At 48.1% G+C, this 21,140-nt stretch overlaps 1 protein-coding gene and 1 long non-coding RNA gene across 2 annotated transcripts; one reads left to right on the top strand and one right to left on the bottom strand.

The window, feature by feature from the left end:
• Nucleotides 1-1,492: 1,492 nt before the first annotated feature.
• On the top strand, nucleotides 1,493-4,376 carry LOC141028017 (uncharacterized). The gene is made up of 2 exons (XR_012190150.1): nucleotides 1,493-3,794; nucleotides 3,891-4,376. It is a non-coding gene; the product is annotated as an uncharacterized lncRNA (long non-coding RNA).
• A 14,090-nt stretch (nucleotides 4,377-18,466) lies between these two features.
• Nucleotides 18,467-20,932, bottom strand: LOC109768707 (ethylene-responsive transcription factor 1). The gene is made up of 3 exons (XM_020327445.4): nucleotides 20,522-20,932; nucleotides 18,823-19,668; nucleotides 18,467-18,735 (listed from the first exon to the last, which is right to left on the bottom strand). Exons 1-2 carry the CDS (start codon nucleotides 20,781-20,783, stop codon nucleotides 18,863-18,865), a joined length of 1,068 nt encoding a protein of 355 aa, XP_020183034.1. The 5' UTR covers nucleotides 20,784-20,932; the 3' UTR covers nucleotides 18,467-18,735; nucleotides 18,823-18,862.
• Between the last annotated feature and the right edge of the window lie 208 nt (nucleotides 20,933-21,140).

Here is a 21,140-nt window from a genome sequence, read left to right as displayed (position 1 = left end):
GGCATGGGGGCGCGGTGGATCCTGGCAAGGGCCGACGGGAGGGCTCCGATTTTAGTCGGTCCTTGCAGTTTTGTTAGGGTTTGTGTCTTGCTCAGGAAGGCGAGACGGTGACGGCTTTTTGAAGATGGAATAAAGGTCTCCCCGCCTAGCCCTCGTTCCAGCAATTTGTTTAGCATCGTTGGTGGGCGTGTGTAGGTCTGTCTTCGGCAGATCTATTATTGGTGGATTTGCTTGGATATCGTCGTTGTTCGTATATGTTCGTGTGTCTTTGGGTTGAATCCTTCCGATCTACGTTATTCTTCATCGGCGGCGGTTGTTGTTCTAGTGCGCTGGTTCTATGTGGCCTTAGCACGACGACTTCCCGATTGTCTACTACAACAAGTTGTGACCGACTCCGGCGATGGAGGGGCGATGACGGCGGTGCGCCTTCGACTCGCTACAGTGCTTGTAGTCGTCGCTAGGTGGTCTATGGTCTGGATAAAAAAAAATTGGTGTTCGCTATACTGCCATGATTGAAGATGAATAGATTTGAAGTGTTCACACAAAAAAATTCCAACAACTAAAACATCGTTAACTTTTTTTAGTTTCATGATTTTTTAAAAATTGTGAACACTTTTTAGATACACGAACATTTTTTCCAAAATCACAAACATTTTTTAATCCATGAGCATTTATCATTTCCAGAACATTTTTTAAATTGACGGACATCTTTTTCACAATTCGCAACATTTTTGAAATCCCAAATTATTAAAAAAAAACTTAAATCAGATAGGGGGAAATCCCGCCCCACACTTGGGCTGGCCCATGAGGGTGCGCACGGAGCGGGGGTGCACGTTTCACTGGTTTCCGACACACAGGTCGTCATATAGGAGGTCGCGCGCCTGAGTGCAATGTGTGTGCTTGGGATGGGCTTAGCTCATAACAGGGTCGCTAAATGGGCTGGGACTCATACCTATAATTTAGATAATGCAAAAAGAAATTGTTTCAGTCCGACCGAGTGGACCGGGCCAAAAAAGGACCAGACCGGACCTGTTTTTGGGCCTCTTTTTGCATACCGGTCCGGCTGTTTTTTTCTATCGGTCCTACAATTTCGTTCCGGTCCAGGCCGGTCCACGAGCGGGCTTTTTGGCCCGCTTGCTACGTCTAGCCTGAGACGCATGACAAGGTAGAAACAAACTTGGTCAGCAGTGGGGAATCTCTACTTCTAATGGAGCTTTTGGTATGATTGCGTCCATGATTTATTTTCGTCTGGTTTATTTTCGTCCGGTTTAGTTTTGTCTCATCTTTCATCATCATATCCTCATGGTGAATTTTCGCCCATCGAATAAAAACTTTCTTAACATTTGCAAACCTTCTTAATCAGGCACGTCACAAACGGACCAAGACCACGTAGGGAGGCCCCTCGAACGAAAAAAACGCGGACGAAAAATGTAGCGATGCCCCCGATGAAAAAAACGGACGGACCGGGAGCGGCCCCCTCGCATCCACACCCGCCCGTGCCTCCCTCCCTCCATCTCTTCCTCCCGAGTCCCGACTATGGGCTAGGGTTCCATATGCCGCCGCCGATGTCTCGCCCCCTCAGCATATACGCTTTTCCATCCCCACCTAAGACCGAAACCTACTCACGCCTCTCCTTGTTCCCCCACGCCATTGCAGTCCCAACCACGAACGCCGACGCCGGCTGTCGCCGTCACGCCGCCAGCCATTCGTGCCTCGCAGTCGTCGCAGCCGGTGCTACCCCATAGAACGAGCGCCGAGGAGAAACACTGCGGCGACGTGTTCTTCCCTTCCCTGTCCGCGAGAGCAGTTCATCCCCATCGTCAGACCAGATCAACTCCTCCTGCAACGTCCAATCTTTTCATCCACACGACGACAGCTGTAGCGCAATGACCCAGCGTCTACAGCATCAACAACGCAACTACCCAGTGATGAGCTATTCCTCGTATCCCTCTCCCTCTCCTCAGTATTATACGATTCTTGTTACTTTGTGCATGTGTCTTCATTTTCGTGCCATTTAGTGTTCTTGTGTATCTTGATGTTGGGACATAGCTGCAGCAACTCATAGGTTTGGAAGGCCAAGAAAAAAGGCGTGGTTATAGAAGACACTTTATTATAAAGCTTGTGTAAGACCAGCTACAGTCTGAATGAACTACATAGCTGCAGAAACTAGGGAGTTGTTTCATGAAGTGCCGCAGAGGGTTGTTTGATCAAATGCCGGACAGGGATTTGGTTGTTGGATTTTACAGATGGTGTTTCTTCTTTTTAACAGGGGAAGATAACCACATGGGAACAAGGAGGAGGCGCCCTGTGGTTGTTGTGGGTCTGAAGGCAGATATTGATAAGGAAGGTGAGATTTTTAGTTAATACTGCAATTCGAGGAGGTTGTGAAAGCCGTCGCCTTCATGCTTCCTGCTACCAATTCCAAAGACGCCATCTCCCCTCTAGACATCGTCACATTTTCTCGCCAAGGAACAATTTGGGCCTACACACAGGTGAGTTTTTAATTTGTGTGACCACATAGATTGAATAGTTTGTTTCTTTTGGTTATACCATTGCAATGTGGTGGAGAGCTTGGTGGCTGTTTGAGCCATCCTCATAGGGGTATTTTGTACCCTGGAGCAATCAGACACACTATGTATCCAGAAATGAAATCCAAACATCTATTGTATTGACGTTACACAAATCCATGTAGTTTAGTTTTAATAACTAATGTACCTACTTACAGTGATATTCTAACTCAGATTATAGGCGAAGGCCTTGGGTCGCTTGGCATCAAAGAGCTCGAGCTGCTTGAAAAACAACTTGATTCATCCTCAAGGTACATAAGATCCACAAGACTAATTGATTGCTTTCCATATAATCATGATTTACAAGATAGGAGCACTAGCTCTTTCATTATGTACAGAAAACAATACAAATTGTTCCTTTGTACTGCATGTTTCTACTCTGTTAAATAATCATAGGCAATATTATGCTGCTAGATGGTCATGATCACTTTTGACCAGTGTTGTAGGTAGATTACACCTATTTTTGTCTTGCTTTGTTTTTAAATAAAGTTGATTAGGGTGTGTGCCATGATCAAGCAATAAGCAAAATGGAGTCTCTTCATGCTGCAAATATAGCCCAGTTTCTGTTCAATGGACAAAACACATCTCAGGTTAATGAGCTTCTCTGTACACTACATCTCAATTGAACTATATGCAGTTTTCAGCTTGACATCTCTGATTTAACGTCATTATTCTAGGACTGGAAAATGTTACATTAGAGATATTGATTCCGTAATGCAATGCATCATATGTCCTACAAACTACGAATAATTTGGCTGTGTGAGCCCGGCCTCGATATGTTACAACAGAAAAAATGTTGATCAATTTCATGATTGCAGACATGACATATGCTTCATCATCTCACTGATCTCTAGGGGAAGGTATGCTCTTAAGAAAATAAATTTGATTATAATATGTATTCGTAAATTTTCTCAAACAAATTTGTTCAGACCTAAAATTGACTATTCCTAACAGCGCACTGAATAAGTTTGCAGGAAGAGATCTTGTGTGAAAAATATATGTTCCCATTACACGTATTAATTAGCTTATGAATTATTTCCCTCAGAAGAAGTAATTTAACTCTTCATTTTCTATCATTTCTAGGACTTAAAAATGTTTTCCCAATTTTCCTTCCACCATTTTGTAACCCTCTGCAGAATGGTCCGGGGAGGTTCACAACACTGTCTACTCATCTGATGGGAGATCTGTATTTGTTGTCTATCGTGTGTCTATGGAACTGATGCAGAGGTACACTTTGTCTGGGAGTTGTATGTGCTTCAGATTGCTGCATCTGGTTTGGTTTTACACTCATCTTGCGTGCTCACTTTTTGAGAGTATAACCAGTTTGTTGGTCCTATTTGATCAATGGACGTGACCGATGGGGGCATGGAGATGATGGCGAGGCATTGTGCTGTGCTGGCGGCCATGATGGTAACATCGTCGAAGGCGGAGGCGACGGGTGCTTGTCGACGAAAGCGGCGCGGGGATGGGGAAGGTGGAGTGGCGAGGGATGGAGGCAGAGAAAGGCAGCTCCGGAGACGCAGTGGCGGCAAGATTTGACGCGCTCGCCTGCAGAGCGCGTGCGCAAGATTCTGTTTCCAGGTCGGCTGAGTGCTTCCTTGTCTGTGTGTGCATGCGTGAGTTCACACCCGTACTCCACCAAATACAGTGCATGCTTATCTGAAATTCTAGACAAGTAGTTCACATCCGGGTGGTACAAGTAAGAAGCTCATTTTTTATTTATCAGGTGGCGTCAATAGACCATAAAGTTATCTTCATTTGTAGTGCTAAAGATATGGCAATTCATGTTCTTACATTTAGCCTCCTAAATCTGTTGAATGAATTCTATATACAAGACTTATAGTTGTCCTTCTATAAATTACCGAAAAAGGCTTTCGTCCCGCTTTATATTATAAAGCAAACCGCCCGAGCCAAACATCCAACAAGTTTCACACACACACAAATCTCACACACATAAAAGGTCGCAGGAGGGTTAATGCTGAGGGCACAGCTCAACAAGCCCTAGGAACATAGAACACGCACAGGTCCTGCAACAAGAGCAGCAAGACTAATCAGGCTCCGGCGGCGGTGGTGGAAGCGGAGGCGCCATGCGGGAGGCCACCGATCGAAGGTCGGCGAGGAGGGTGGTGATGACGTCCCGGTCCTGTGGGCGGCTAAGCGGCCGCCAGAGCTGCAAATAACCACACATTTTGAAGATCGTGTCAGTCGCACGTCGGAGAGGCACTTTCTGAATGACAAGTTTGTTGTGGATGTTCCAAACCGTCCAGGCGAGGACCCCAATGCACAGCCATCGAATGTGGCGGTAGCGAGGGGGGAGGCATGGATCTCAGCGAGTAAGTCGAGGAAGTTGGTATTGCACCACGGTCCGCCGACCGTCTCACGGAAGCAAGACCACAGGAACTGGGTTGTGGAGCAGGAAAAGAAGATGTGGTTCGAGTCCTCCACTATGTCGCACAAGGGACACAACCCGTCGCCTGGGCCATTGCGCTTGCAGACTTCAACCCCAGAGGGGAGGCGTCCCCGGATCCATTGCCACAGAAATATCCTGATCTTGAGGGGAAGGCGAATGTCCCATATCAGGCTAAAGGGCTCAGGGGCCAACAAAGGGGCAATGGCCGCGTATAGAGAATTCGTGGAGAAGCGACCGGAGGGCTCCAGGCGCCAAGAGACGGAGTCCGGGGCGCCCTCAACGTCCATCGTCAGGAGAGCGATGTCCTGGAGAAGGGAGTCCCACTCGTCCACCTCAAGGGGGTCAAAGGGGCGCCGGAAGGCGAGACGCCCTAAGTCAATAAGGGTCGTCTCGACGGAGTCCTTCTATAAATTAAGACCGCACTTGCTAATCTTTGCTGCATTGTTATTCATGACTCTATAATTGTCAACCTGGACAGTAACAACACTCAACATAGTCTCTCAGTGTGAGCAAATAACATAGTTTTATTCTTTTGGAAAATTTTCCTATTACAGAAGTTGATGCTCAATCTTGTTATTCATTTCCTGGGATCATTTACTGATCTACTGCATCATTAACAAGAGCTTGGGGATTGCTTCTAGGATTCTATGCATTTTATCCCATAACCTCTTGAAGTGATGCAATGCTGCGATATTCAACCATGAAAATGAAACTGTCAGCACTGACAGACTGCTCCTATGATCTCACAAGTACCAAAATGTAGCTTGTAGATCTCTTTTTTAAGAATTGGGTCGTGATGTTCTTACATTTAGCTACTCCTGCATAGCTTTTAGATTTTATCTTTTTTTCTCTTTGTAAATTTTGGTTTTTGTTTGCTCACCTTGTAATAAACTCTATATTAGATGGTTTAGAAATGAGTCCAGGCGCCTGGAAATGAATTCAGTTTAACTCTGCAATTAACCCTTAATAATATAACTGTTCTGGATGCACTCATCCATAATTCATATGGCTTCACCAATGGTGATAGCATTGTTATATGATGCAGGTGGAGAGGGAGAAAGAGAAAGGGAGAATGGAAGCCAAGTGATAGACAAAGAGAGCCGAAGATAGAAGACAGACAATAACTTGTGTTATCTTACTAATGCTTTATTTATTTAAGACCCATACAAATGCACGCTGTATGATGGAAACCATATGCCATCATGCTTAACACATAGTATTTCTTAATTAAAAGAATAATTTGATCATCATGTTTATATTTTATTATTCCGTTTCAATGATTTGGCTTCAGCAGCCCGTAGCAACGCACGGGCATTGTCCACCCAGGTGGTGCTCCCTCTGGCGCTGCCCACCCAAGTGGCACTCGATGTCTAGACCGTGCTCGACGGTGTGTGTTGGTTCCCCGATGCAGTGTGCAAGGGCAGGCACCTTACGGTGCTCTCGTTCATCGCCATCCCTTCGACACAAGGCGCCGCGGCGCTTCCTTCATCTCTCCACCCAAGTGTTTCAGTGCCAACCAGAGGAGGGTAGCGGGGGTGGATGCCCTGTCCAGCGCTGGTAGCTACTCCCAACACCTCTTTGATCATCTGTGGCGATGGCAACGCCAGGACATGTCCGTTCCAAATAGGGTAGCATCGTTGGGTGCACCGCCCATGACGGCTAATGGAGCTGCTCATTGGCTAGCGAACCATGGTTGTGCAAATAAGTTATATAAAACTTAGGTCAGAAACCCGTTGGATTGTATTTGTGATATTTTAGACTCGGATTGACTTCGGTCAGGAACGTGCCGGATTGTATTCTTGATATTTTAGACTCAGGTCGTGCCAAGATGAATGAATAATACATTATTACGTTTGATAGTATTATGTGTGTTAGCTGATTGTTAAAATAAAGATGTGTTGCTTTTTTAGGGATAGATGTACTAGTGTCATATTATAGGTCTGATGGGAAAAGTATGGTACTCCTTCAGTCCATATTAATTGATGCAACCTTAGTACAACTTTGTACTAAAGTTATACTAAATGTGTGTCAATTAATTTGGATTAAAGTATATTGTTTACAAATGTATACATGAACATGATTCACACCTGCAAAATAAAAAGAACATGATTCAAACGAGTTCCCAATTTAATTTACTTCAAAATTCCTGACCGCATCCAAACACAAAATTAGATTTAGAATCCCACGACTGCCAGTTCATTTATACTAAAAGTGTTATTTATATCCAAATGATTCCATCCAATGTAACATTAAAATGCTGGGCACCAAAGCTTTGCCTGAATGTCCGGTCAATGAATGATCTCCATTCACGTAGGGAAATCTGCAGCCTGCAGGAACATCCATCAACTGCGTCAGAAAGTTCACCAACCAACAAGCATCTGGTCTTTATATGGCGATTACATAATGACCAGGCTTTGTACGGTTGTTATACAAGATCAATAGGCGTAGTTCCATTTATCTTCCTATAAATAATGAAGGGATGCCAACTGCTTCAATATTTCACAGATGCTGGCCAACTTGAAGTTCAACTCACCACCATATCTCTCGGGGACCATAGTAGAACTAGGACTGGGCATGGGAGGCATCGGAGAAGTTCAAACCAGTACTACTAAAGGGAGCCGTGCGGAGTGCTGCAGCCGCCAGTGCACTTGAAAAGAAGCTAGCGGAACAGCTGCCGTCATGGAGCAGACGCCGGCGAGGAGCAGCTGCAGTAGTCGGGGCAGTAGCTGGCCCAAAACAGACAGTAGAGGCTACTACCGCTGCATCGGTCAGCTCATCAGCTGGAGCCCACCCACCGCTACATTCGTCGTACTACTAATCCTCTCTGTCGACGGTGTAGCATAATTCATGCCCTTACTAGACCACACGGAGCTGCGATCTAGGACGATGGCAGATAATGGCGAGCCGGCGCTACCAGTTATTACTAAACCTTCCCCATCTGTACTGTACCTGGAAGAAGGAGAATTGATGAGCATCTAGAGAGAGAAAAAGGCAGGGACGAAGATGCTACCAGTGAGATGTTGAAGTAATTTTGCTTCTTCAAGCCTTTATGTGCCCAAATATAAATAATAGTGTAATTTACAATAAAAATTTCATTTTCTTGTGGAAATAGCAATCATGTGAATTAATCAGTTGCATGAAACATTTCTTTGGCATGGAGTGATGGGATCCTGGAACATGTTCATGGTGCTCTGTTGTTACCTGACTTCTCTTGTTGTACTATGCCAACAGTTCTCTTCTTTGGTATGCTTATTTGTTGTGTTTCATGTACAAAACTCGGTACTGGGAGGGATTTTTAGCTTGCTCTACCGAACAGTGTACTGGGAAGGATTAACCCCAATGGGGATTGAGTGAGAGGACAGGGATCGAGTAATTCTCTGTGGGGAATTGATCCCAACAACCCAACAATGACATCATTAAGCAATAGCAGGGTTTTACAGTTTAGTACAAATGAAAATCAAACCAGTGCTGCCTTCATCAGGTGAGTACAACATGATCTCAAGCATTCAAGATCAATGTGATTGTGGTCCCGGAAAAGGCATTCTCGAGTGGTCTATTAAACTTCTATAAAGAGGGGGATGCGGGAAATCGACACCTATGGGATCACTGGAATCCCTTCTACGGTTGGCGGGCGCGGGGTTGTGGAAAGAGCGGGTCTGACAGGAAGCACACGGATCGTTTACCCAGGTTCGGGCCGCGAGGATGCGTAAAACCCTAGTCCTGCTTTAGTGGATGTATTGAGTGTTCTTGTGTTCTTGAGCTAGCTACGGGGTGTAATCTCTCCAAAAGATCCGAATCCTTTTCCTCGTCGCCTCGAGCCTCCTTTTATAGGCAAAAGGGGTCGCCACAATGACACACAGGAGGTGGAAAGGTGTACAGTGGATGAGTCTATCTCTGGCACTGTCGGACAAACGCATTTAATGCGCTGCCGACGCGTCCCCCTCGCTTTATCGGGGACGGCAAGCAAGCACGTCCCAGTTGTCGCCGCCTCGCCTGGCTTTGACATGCGCCGGGCTGACGAGGCCTTGCGGCGCCACGTTGGCTGGCTGCTGGGCTGGCGCGGTGGTGGAGCCTTCACGAAGGGTCGCATGTCACCACGCAGGTGCTTGCTGAGTCGGTGTAGAGGCCGCCCGTCGCCACGCAGGTGCCTGCCCAGCTGGTTGAGCTAGCAGCTGCTTGGGGACGGCGGTGGAGTCTTGGCTGGTGCGGGCCTGGCTGTGGCCCTGCTGATGCCCTCGGCAAGGGTCTTGCCGGGGGACCCGGCAAGGGTCTTGCCGTGGCGCTGCGGTCGTCCCCGACAAGGCGCTTGCCGGGGGTCTTGTGGGTTTCCTCGGCTAGGATCCCGCCGAGGGTCGTCGTCTTCTGGTCCTCATCTGATCCTGTGTATTTATGATCTTCACAAAGATCTGCATGCCACCACGAAGGTGCCTCCCGAGCCCTATTCCCAAGGTAGTTGTTGGCGGTGGAACCCTTGGGCTCAAGGAAAGCGCGCTCCACTGGTGTCAGGCAAGTTACCCTGGCAAGGCTCTTGCCGGGGATGCAGAGGCCACCCCGGCAAGGGTCTTGCCGGGGGGAGCCCACCTCGCCCTCTTGCTCTTTGTGTTTCTGGTCTTGGCGTTGCCTTGGTTGCCTCGTGCTTCGGCTTTCCTCCTCTGCCCTGCTAAGTGTGGCCGTGGCACACGACCCTGGCTGCCCGTGCACAAATAAAGGGGTCAAAAGAAGAGCCCCTATTTTTATACACCGACAGGGGGATGCTTGACTTAACATTTCTGAGAAGCTAGCTGACTTGAGGTTTACTTCACGACCATTACCTTTCGATGATTGCAGCAGGACCACGAATGGGAGGAATCGGAGACTGCAGTGGATGCTGCTCTGTATCTGAATCTTATCAAATCTGAGATCAGAACTGTTGTAACGGGCATTGAAGTTTCTGTTAAATCTCTAGGCGGCGAGCCGGTTTTGGTAGATGTGTTGCATACCTGTCAGAGGCTATGATTTGGATATCCAAAGCATTGTAGCTGATTTGGCCGCAGGAACCTGTTCGTGCATTTGTCCGGGGCGTCCGACTCTCACAGAACTTAGAGGCCAGGTCATTTGATTCACATGCCAGCCTTCAGCCTCTGTACAGCTATTTTCTCTTTTGCAATGCCAAAGCAGAGCACGTTCCTTCAGTTTTTTCCAACTTTAGAGAAACAAAATTGAACAGTTACATGATTATTTGTTACTACATAACCACCTCAGTCAACATCGATCGTACAGGAGCTCTGTGACTGTAGACTTTTTTTTTTTAACTGTGAAACAAATTTCCAATTGGGTTCTCCTACTAAACAGGGTCAAAACAGGAACGCGGCCATAATAACTAACGGAAACAGAAAAGGTTCAAATCAGGTATCTCAATATCAAGCATGCAATTCTCATTTGTACAAAGCACGAGTCTCTACACTCAACTCTCGTTGCGACGAATGCTTCCATGTCTCGTCAGTGCCCTGTTTTGGGTAGCTGAGGCAATCTAGGAGGAGCGTGGCGGTGAGTGGCACCTATCCTTCATTGAAACGTCGCGCTACGAAGATGGTGTGTGGCCATTTTCTGGTGGTAATCATGGCCTTGGAGGGACAGTGACAACTCGTGATGTATGTCTAGGTACCTAGATTTACCATTGACAAACGTAGGCGAAGGAAGAGTGGGATTGCCGGATTGTCTCCAAGGTGAGATTTTCATGGTGATGTCCTCTCCCGCGCATGCGATCAGTGACTCTGAGACTGGCTATTTGCTTGGTGTGTGCATGGTTTACAGCTCGCATGGATATCACGTTTGCATCATATGCGCTTACATTATTTTTGGTGGCTGCACCTGCTCGACGAGGATCAATGTTTGCTCTTCTTTTTCATCCGCCTAGGCATAGCATTTGTCTTCTATGGCTTTGTTATTTGTTGGTGTGATCATTTGTGTGCACGAGTGTTAATGATGGTTCTGTACATCCTAACTATGTTTTGTATCCCCTTAATGCTTCGTTATGAGTGAATAAAATGCCCTTTTTGAAAGAAAGTAAAAAAGAATATGATTTACGAAGTTTACTGCACCAAGCAAATGCATTTCGCATGGCTCCCTTCTACACCGTGAACTTTTCTTCGTGTGCCTTGATAGACTGTATATGTATACGTAGACTTGTTTATATGTAGACTTGTGTATACATCTTGTATTTGTACCCTTTGGTACTTATATATAATGAGATAGCCGCACTCCGTTAGGGTGTCGAGCAGTTGCCCAAAACATACGTTTTACATGGTATCAGACTAGGGTTTTCGATGTCTTCCGCTGCACCTAACGCCGCCGCCGCGTCGGCTCCTCCCAACGCCGCCGCCATGCCGGCCTCTGCTATCGCCCCGTCGTCGCCCTTCCTCGCCTCTCGCCCGCTCGCTACAGCCTGGTGGCAGGCTCAACCGCATGGCGGCAACCCCGCGGGTTCTCTGACCGGGTCGGGCGGGCAGGCAGGGCGATCTGCCCTCGCCGATCTCATCCGGTGGCACTGCTCCCTCGATCGTTGCTTCTGCGCCGCCGTCCTTCCGCGGCCCTGCGCCCGTGTATGGGGCGGTTCCCCCCCAACCCTACGGCACCCCTGCACCAACCTACAATGCCGTGACACCGCCGCCCCTGCCTGGCCGGCGCCCCTCTACAGGCCGCCGCCTGCGTCACCCTACGCGGCCCAGCCGCACCTGCACCCCTACGCAGCGGCCTACGGCGCTACATCCGCCGCGTCCTCGGTGGGGCCCGATCGGGTCGGTCGATGCCCTAGCCGCCCCTGGCTATGAGACATCTATGGCGCTCGCTCCTCACGCCGAGACGGCCGATGATGGGTTTTCACGCGCCACCGACACAGGCTCCTGCGGGTTATGCTGCGGCGTCATTGCCATTTTATTTCTCGCATCTCCTTCCGGTGAAGCTTACGCCGGACAACTATTTGTCGTGGCGGGCTCAGGTGCTACCTCTTCTCCGGAGTCGCTACTTGGAGGGATATGTTGATGGCTCCATCCCGTGTCCACCGCCGTATCATCCGGCTTATCACATGTGGGTGGCTCAAGACCAGGCGATCCTCTCTGCCATTCATTCGTCGCTCACTCCGAGCGTGTCGTCGCTTGTCATCTTCGCTGCGACGTCTCGGGATGCTTGGTCAGCGCTTCACAGCAGCTTTGCCTCTCAATCTCAGGCGCGTGCTCACTCTATACGCACTGAGTTGGGGGAGACCAAGATCGACAGCCTAACCATCACAGAGTACTTCAACAAGATGTCCGGTCTTGCCGACACTTTGGCCTCGATTGGCCAGCCGCTTGGAGATGATGACTTCACCACCCATGTGCTCAATGGCCTCGATGATGACTATGATAATCTCATTGAGAATGTCCATGGTCGCGAGGCACCTCTTCCGCCACGGGAACATTATGTGTGCCTTCTTGGTCACGAACAGCGCATCAAAGCGCGTCGTGCCTCCCCGAGTTTCGCCTCCGCTAATGCTGCCACCCGCGGCAAACCACAGAAGCCGTCGCTGCCTGCCAAGCCGGTGGCTTCATCTCAGCAGACTTCGCGGAGCGCCGCGCCATCCATCACTGGCAGGTCTCGGCCAGTGGCTTGCTGCCCTTGCTACGGCGCTCAGCAGGCCTGCCAACTGTGTGGCATTGAGCGCCACATAGCCTCCCGCTGTCATCGCCGCTACAAGCAAGATTTTCTTGGCCTAGGCAACAATGGCAAAGGGAATGAAAAGCAGGCGGCTACTGCGGTGACGAGTCATGAGCACGGACGCACTCCATCCTACTCTATTGATCCTACATGGTACATGGACACGGGAGCTACGAACCACCTCACCAACGAGATGGGCAAGCTCTCCACTCAGGAGCCATATCGCGGTCATGATCAGGTGCACACCGCCAATGGAGTAGGTATGCGCATCTCCCATGTTGGTCAGGCATCACTTCTTGCACACAATTCCCGAAAACTGCATCTTTCTAATGTTCTTCGTATTCCCACTGCTACGCGTAGTTTGTTGTCTGTTCCACAACTTACTCGTGATAATAATGTCCTTGCTGAGTTTCACCCTTTTCGTTATTTAACAAGGATCGGGACACGAGGGTCGTTCTGCTTAGCGGTCGTCTTCGCCATGGCTTGTATGCACTTGACGCGCCGACCGCACCTCCTACGCAGTTTTCTCCTCAAGCGTTCAGCGGTGTTCGTGTGTCATCTACACATTGGCATGCGCGCCTTGGTCATCCTTCTGCTCCTATAGTTCGTCATGTGTTACATCGTCATGAACTATTGGTTGTGTCAAATAAAACTGCTGAAACTATTTGTGATGCCTGTCAGCAAGGCAATTGTCATCAACTTCCGTTTTCAGAGTCTAGTCGTGTTGTGAAACATCCTCTTGAGCTTGTGTTTTCCGATGTATGGGGTCATGCCCAAACGTCTGTCAATGGCCACAATTATTATATCAGTTTCATTGATGCTTATAGTTGGTTTACTTGGCTTTATCTTATTAAGAGAAATCTGATGTGTTTGATGTTTTTATACAGTTTCAAGCACATGTTGAGCATCTCCTTAGCCAGAAAATTATTCATGTTCAAACCGACTGGGGGGTGAATATCACAACCTCAACTCGTTTTTTAACAAACTTGGGATCACACATCGTGTGTCTTGTCCTCATACACATCAGCAGAATGGGACCGCTGAACGTAAGCATCGTCATCTTGTAGAAACTGGCATTACTTTATTAGCTCATGCCTCCGTTCCTTTTAGGTTCTGGAGTGATGCCTTCTCCACTGCCTGTTTTTTGATAAATAGGCTTTCCTCACGACTTCTGAATATGAAAACTCCGCTTGAACTCTTGCTCAATGAAATCCCAGACTACACATTTCTCAAAGTCTTCGGGTGTGCATGTTGGCCTCATTTGCGTCTGTATAACAAACATAAGCTAGAGTTTTGGTCTAAAAAGTGTGTTTTCCTTGGGTATAGTTCCCTTCACAAAGGGTACAAATGCCTACATGTTCCCACCAATCGCGTCTACATTTCTCATGACGTTGTATTTGATGAGAATGTGTTCCCCTTTCATGCACTTCCGAACAACTCTAACACTCCTATGCCAGACGTTCATTCTACCATACCTTCGCCTGATCAATTTGTGGATGTTGCAAATACTCCTGTGTTGCTTCCTAACCATGCTGCAGGTGTTGGACGTGGTGCTCATCTTGAGCTCCTTGATGAACAGGCGTCAACGGATGCCCCGGATCCGGACGTCGATCTCATGCACGGGACATGCATATCGGGCGGCACCCATTAGCCTGCGGAAGCTACACCCGCAGCTGCCCCGCGGGCGTCGCCCTCGCCTGCCTCGGTGGTGGCTTCGCCTGGGCCGGCTGCTACCTCGCCTGGCCCAGTGACCGCTTCTCCTGCGCCCCGGCTCCTGATGGGCCGTCCTCGCAGGGCCCGACACCGCCTGCCTCTCTGATGCCAGAGGGCTCTGGCGCGAGCTCGGGTGGCTCGGCCTCGCCTCTACTGTCGCCCGTGTCGAGCCCGGCATTGCAGCCACAGCCAGCTGCTGCTCTTCATCCTCGCACACGCAGCCAAACAGGGGTCTTCCAGCCAAAGATCCGCACCGATGGGACTGTTGCGTGGCTCGCTGCTTGCATGGCTCATGTTGCTGGGGATCCTACTGCTGAGCCTCGCCATTTTCAGGCTGCACTGAGCATTCCTCACTGGCGTGCCGCGATGGAACAGGAGTTTCAGGCATTGCTGAAGAATGACACTTGGCAGCTTGTTCCTCCAGTATCTGGGGTTAACATCATTGATTCTAAGTGGGTTTTTAAAGTCAAGAGACATGCTGATGGTTCCATTGAACGCTACAAGGCAAGGCTAGTTGCTAAGGGTTTCAAACAGAGGTATGGTCTTGATTATGAAGACACATTCAGTCCAGTTATCAAGCCCACTACCATTCGTTTGCTGCTATCTCTTGTTGTTACTCGAGGATGGTTTCTTCGTCAGCTTGATGTGCAGAACGCTTTCTTGCATGGAGTTCTGGAGGAGGAGGTTTATATGCGTCAGCCGCTAGGGTTTGTGGATCCGGCACGTCCTCACCATCTTTGTCGTCTTGTTAAGGCGCTCTATGGGATCAAGCAGGCTCCCCGTGCATGGCATGCACGCCTCGGCTCTGTTCTCTGGGCGCTTGGGTTTATTCCCTCCACTGCTGACACCCTGTTTCTTCTTCAGCGTCCTGAGGTTATGATGGATCTACTGGTTTATGTTGATGATATCATACTCATCAGTTCCTCAGATGCTGCTGCAGATCGTCTTGTGGCTGCTTTGAGTGGTGATTTTGCTGTCAAGGATCTAGGTGCTCTGCACTTCTTCCTTGGTCTGGAGGTGTCACGGTCTTCTGCTGGGTTAACTCTTACTCAGAAGAAGTATTCTCTGGACTTGTTGCGTCGTGCTGGAATGCTGAAGTGTAAACCTGCAGCACTCCGATGTCGGCCACTGATCGGTTGTCTGCTCTTGATGGAGACCCTCTTTCATCTGATGATGCTACTGAGTACCGCAGTCTTGTTGGTGGTCTGCAGTATCTTATTATCACCAGACCAGACGTCTCTTATGCAGTCAACCGCGTCTGTCAGTTTCTCCATGCACCCAGGACATCTCATTGGTCAGCTATGAAGCGTATCCTGCGTTATATCTGCCTCACTGCTTCTTATGGTTTGCTTCTCCAGCCTGCGTCGTCTTATGAGATCTCAGCCTTTTTAGATGCAGACTGGGCTGGTAGTCCAGATGACCGGCGATCCATGGGGGGGGGTATGCAGTGTTTCTTGGTTCTAACTTGATCGCTTGGAATGCTCACAAGCAGGCTACGGTGTCTCGCAGCAGTACGGAAGCTGAGTACAAAGCAGTTGCTGATGCGACGGCTAAGATCATTTGGGTTCAGTCTGTGTTGAGAGAGTTGATAGTCTCTTTAGCTCATCCTCCGGTGCTTTGTTGTCATAACATTGGTGCTACATATCTGTCATCTAATCCGGTGTTTCATGCTCGGACGAAACACATTGAGGTTGACTATCACTTCGTTCGAGAACGTGTTGCACAGAAGCTATTTAGCATCAAGTTCATCTCGTCAAAAGATCAACTTGCTGACATCTTCACGAAGCCTCTTCCACAACCACGGTTTGTAGGCTGCAGGCGCAATCTTAACTTGGTTTGTACTTCAGGCCACAGTTAAGATTGAGGGAGGGTGTTAGACTGTATATGTATACATAGACTTGTTTATATGTAGACTTGTGTATACACCTTGTATTTGTATCCTTTGGTACTTATATATAATGAGATAGCCGCACCCCATTAGGGTGTCGAGCAGTTGCCCAAAACATACGTTTTACATGCCTATCTTTTTTTAACACGGTACAGACGTAAGCACTCATATAAATGCGAATACACTCACCCCTATGAACGAACACACACACCCTACCCCTATGAGCACCTTCGAGAGACTGAGCGGGCATGTCATCGTGAGATTTTACGAAGTCACCGTAGGCGCCTCGTAGTCGACGGGAACATCTCCTCCATTGAACACGAATCACCGAAAATCTTGAAATAAATCCAGGATAAATTGCAAGTGCCAGGATTTGAACCCTGGTGGGCCTGGGATGCCACTGTCCTTCTAACCATCCAATCACAGGTTGATTCGCCTATCTTAAGATGTTGGTATGCATGGTTGTAGGTCTGTAGTCTTGGACTCATTTTTTAACTACTTATTTTGTTTATTTTTTCACGTCCATTGATTACTATTAAACCTTCCGCATATGTGCAGCCAGAAGAAGGATAATTGAAGAATCTAGAAAATAGAAGGTGAGGACGAAGCTGCTACGAGTGAGATATTGAAGTAATTCTTCTTCCAGCCTTCTTGTGGCCCAACATAAATAATAGTAATCCCTCCGATCCAAATTAGTTGACGCTGCTCTAGTATAAGTCTGTACTAAAGTTGTACTAAAACAACGTCAATTAATATGGATCGGAGAGAGTAGTCCAGCATTTTTGTTAATTTTGTTGTGGAAATAGCAGCCGTGTGAATTAATTAATTGCATCAAACTTGTTTTGCCATGTCGCAATGGGATCCTGGAAATTCATTCATGGTGCTTTGGTGTTACCTTGCTTCTCATGCTGCATGCCAACAGTCTTCTTCGTTGGTATGTTTTGTAGTGTTTCATGTATAGAACTCGGTGTTGGGAGGGATTTTAAGCTTGCTCTACCAAATATGGTACTCGGAGGGATTAAAAAAAGAAAAAAAAAACTCCAATGGGGGTTGAGCGAGAGGATGAGGATCGACCCAACATTTCATTTGTCAAGCAATGCGGGGGTTGTAAGCTTCAGTACAAGCCAGAATCAACATGATGGGGTATTCATCAGTCTGAGTACAACATGATCAAGCATTCAAGTTGTGTGTGATTGTGGCACCAGACAAGGTAGTGTCAAATGGTCCAGTACTCTTCCTATAAAGAGTGGGAAGGGATGCTTGACTTAACATTTCCGAAACGCTAGCTTACTTGAGGTTTATTTCGCAGCCATTACCATTCCATGCTTGTAGCAGGGCTAAGGCATGGGAGGCATCGGAGAATGCAGCGGATGCTGCTTCATTTCTGAATCTTATCAAATCTGAGATCAGAACTGGTGTCATGAACATTGAAGTTTCTGCTGCATTCTCTGGGCTGCGAGCCGATTTCTGGACTTCCAAAGCTTTTTAGCTGATTTGGGTGGAGGAACCGCCTCGCTGCCGTGCACTTATCCAGGGCTTCGTCTGAGTCTTACAAAACTTACACACCAGATCATTTGATTCACACGTCTAGATTTCGGCATCAGCTACTCCCTTCCGTGCAGTGCAAAAGCAGAGCCTACCGAACAGGGTCAAAACAAGAACGTGCGCATAATGACCAATGGAAGCAGAAAAAAAATTCAAATCAGATATCGCAGTATCAAGCATGCAATTCTCATTTCTACAAAGCAAGAGTCTCTACAGTCCACTCTCCCTTTTCAACAGAATTCTCTACAGTCTACTCTCTACTTCAAAATCCAAGAGCGGTTAAGATTTCACCTAACAAAAACAGGATTTTGTTATGCAGTGCAGGGCAACCAGACATGACCCCAAGCCATGCACATTTGAGGCAGGTGTGGGAAGGTAGGTAGCTAAAGAGTTTGGTGCATCAGGAACGCAAGATGTATTTGCATAAAAGAGCAGACTAGTCCAATACCACTTGAGCCACAAGCTGTTTTCCCAAGCAAGTATCTGCAACTTGTGCTAGAACACTGTTACAAGTAAAGCTATACTTTGAAAAACTTTGGAGGATGATGGCCCAACATGATACCTTATGTTTATGCCATGTCACCTACCCTAACAGCCATGGCAACATACACCAGCAGTCCTTAGAATTGCAGCAAATGATGAACTAGTGTGTTAGAAAAACTAAGCACAACATAACAAACACTGGCTTCAAATTTAAAAGGTTTACAGCCTCTTGTAGCAATTACAATAAGGTAGAAACATGAATACAAAATAAGCAGTTCCCATCACATACTGGTCTCATATATAGATATAATATAGTCTGGGGGCACAAGACAGAGGTCTATTGCAAGACCTCAGTCTCCTGACCATTTAAGCTAGACATAACCATAGACTGACATCGCTACTGCTCGATTCTAGAGGCACCAGACACAAGCACTTGTTGATGTCCTGAATACTTATTCCTGAAACAAGATAAAGGATAGTGATCAATCAAATGGAAATTGAAGTGCATAACAATGAGTTTATTTCCAGCATTGTATATGCCTAACCTTTGTCTATATATACAGGCACCCAGCGACCTCGATTCCCTCAGTAGAAACCAGCAGACAAGGGCATGTCATCAAAGGTCCAAAGGCCCATGTTGCCGACCACATCCTGGGGTACATCACAGCTTAGAATGCTGTCAATTGACTCATCTGAACCATCGTCCATCAGGAACTTCATGTATGGCTCCAAGTCGGCAAGATCAACATTAGCATCACCCATCACAGGGGGTACCGTTGAATTGATGCCATTGTTCTGGAGAAATGCAGATTCATTGACCTCTGTTGAGGTGGGAATGGATGCAAGCACAGAAGTTATGTCAGGGGTCTTGATATCATTCTCCCAGCTGAAGTCTGAGCAACTAAAGGAGTTACTACCCTGGTCAGAGGAAAAATTCATGAAAGGGGCCTCAACTGCATTCACTGTAGGCACAAACGACATGTTCTGAGGCTGCACAAATTGCTGATTTAAGGTGTAGTCAACAGCAGGGCAGGAATACACATCTGCGTTGCCCATGGTGTTGAGTGCCGGCTTCTGTTCGGTGTTGAACTCGGGCACCTTCACAGCAGTAGCGCAGCGTTGCTGAGGAGCCATAGGAGCTTCTTCTGGGAAATTGACCTTTGCCTTCTTGCCACGAATTCTGCGGGCTTCAACATCATAGGCTCTGGCAGCTTCCTCAGCGGAGTTGTAAGTACCAAGCCAGACACGGACACCCTTGCGAGGATCTCTTATTTCAGCAGCCCATTTACCCCAAGGGCGGCGGCGGATGCCCCTGAACTGGTTCTTTCTCTTCCTTTTAGCAGACCCTGAGGCACAGTCATCATCACCAGCAGCAGTTGCCTTCAATCCATCTGAATGTAGCAGTGAGATAAAGATGAGACGGTTGATCTTAAACAGATAAAGATGAGGCATTCACTACTCAAAAAAAAAAAACATCAATGGTTCTTCCTCTTCCTTTGAAAAAATTAACGAGGAATTAGACTATAAGCATTAATGAAAAAACAGAGCATAGAACGATTTAACACAAAAATCGAAACTGCTCCACACATGACAATTGCTATCCGATTTCTACACGACCATGGAATTGAGCGGCTGTTTCCCTTTAACTCGCATGAATGTGTGGCTAGATTCTCACTGTCGTGCCGGAATCGTTCGACTCTTGTCGTGCATATCACACAAAATTGTCTGCCATGATTCATGAGAGAAGATTTCCCCCTCAAAAAATTGCAGAGAACCTTAAGTGCAGAGAAATCCCTGGGGCAGGGGAGATAAAATTCTCCAGAACAAGCCACAGCTACAGCACCATATTTTTTTTCCTTTTTTTTGCGGCGGATACAGCACCATATTTTCATAAAAAAATATCAAGCTTCTCTAATCAGTGTGGCATCAAAGATCTTTTTCTCCGCATCTGAGTCGCATGACAAAGCAAAAGTTCAGACATGAAATCGGGGTAAGTTGCAACGAGCATTTGAAGAAATTTAGCACAGATCGAGAGTACAAGCGATTCCAACCACCAACCCGCCTAAGAACCCAAATCTATCCCCCCAAATCCTGACCAGAGCAATCCAACGGATCTCCGAACCGGCGACCTAAACGCCGGATCTATCTATCTCAGGACGGACCCAAGAAACCGGCTGCTCATCTCAGAGCAGAGCAACAAAACCACCCAAATCGACGCGCGGCCGACAGGGATCCTTTCTTTACCTCCGGAGAAGCCGCTCCTGCGGACGGGGAAGGGCTTGGCCTCGCCGTCGGACTCCTCCTCCGCCTCCACGAACCCCTCGAAGTCGGCCTCGAACTCCGCGTCGCCCTCCTCCTCCTGGAACTCCTCCTCGGGCGCACGGCGGGGCCTCCCCGCGGCGGCGTCGGGCCTGGCCCGCCTCTTCTTGTCCGCCCGCCAGACGTTGCCGCCGGTGGCCCGGCGCGGCGGCGGGATGATGTCGGAGAGGATGGCGCCGCCGCACATGGCTGCTGGAGCACGTGGGACCGCGGGTAGAGCGAGGCGAAAGGAAAGGGAAAGAGTGAAACGCTTGCGAGACGAGACGGGTCGGTTGGTGTGGTGTTGGAGTGTGTGTGTGTGATGATGATGATGGGCTGCGCGCTTTGCGTTGCTGCGGCGCGGGGTGAGTGGCGCGCATATATACGTGTCAGGAGATTCGCTGAGGCGACGGCACTACTGGCGTCTGTGCGCGGATGATTGGGTGGGATGGGCGGGGCATGGTCGTGGCCGTCTGATGTGGGATCAACGGCTGAGCCACTTGATCGGGGTTGGCGTCGGAGAGTTTTTTTTTAGGGAATTGCGTCGGAGAGTTTGCTATGGTCC

This window comes from Aegilops tauschii, chromosome 7 (genome assembly GCF_002575655.3).
Source record: "Aegilops tauschii subsp. strangulata cultivar AL8/78 chromosome 7, Aet v6.0, whole genome shotgun sequence".
NCBI classification, from domain to species: Eukaryota; Viridiplantae; Streptophyta; class Magnoliopsida; order Poales; family Poaceae; genus Aegilops; species Aegilops tauschii.
This window is presented reverse-complemented; position numbering and strand designations above follow the sequence as displayed.

Excerpts from the sequence above, each read along its gene's own strand:
- LOC109768707 (XM_020327445.4), bottom strand. The coding sequence starts at position 20,783 with ATGTGCGGCGGCGCCATCCTCTCCGACATCATCCCGCCGCCGCGCCGG. Across the intron at positions 19,669-20,521 it reads CAGGAGCGGCTTCTCCGGAG|ATGGATTGAAGGCAACTGCT; the intron begins GTAAAGAAAGGA and ends TGCTACATTCAG.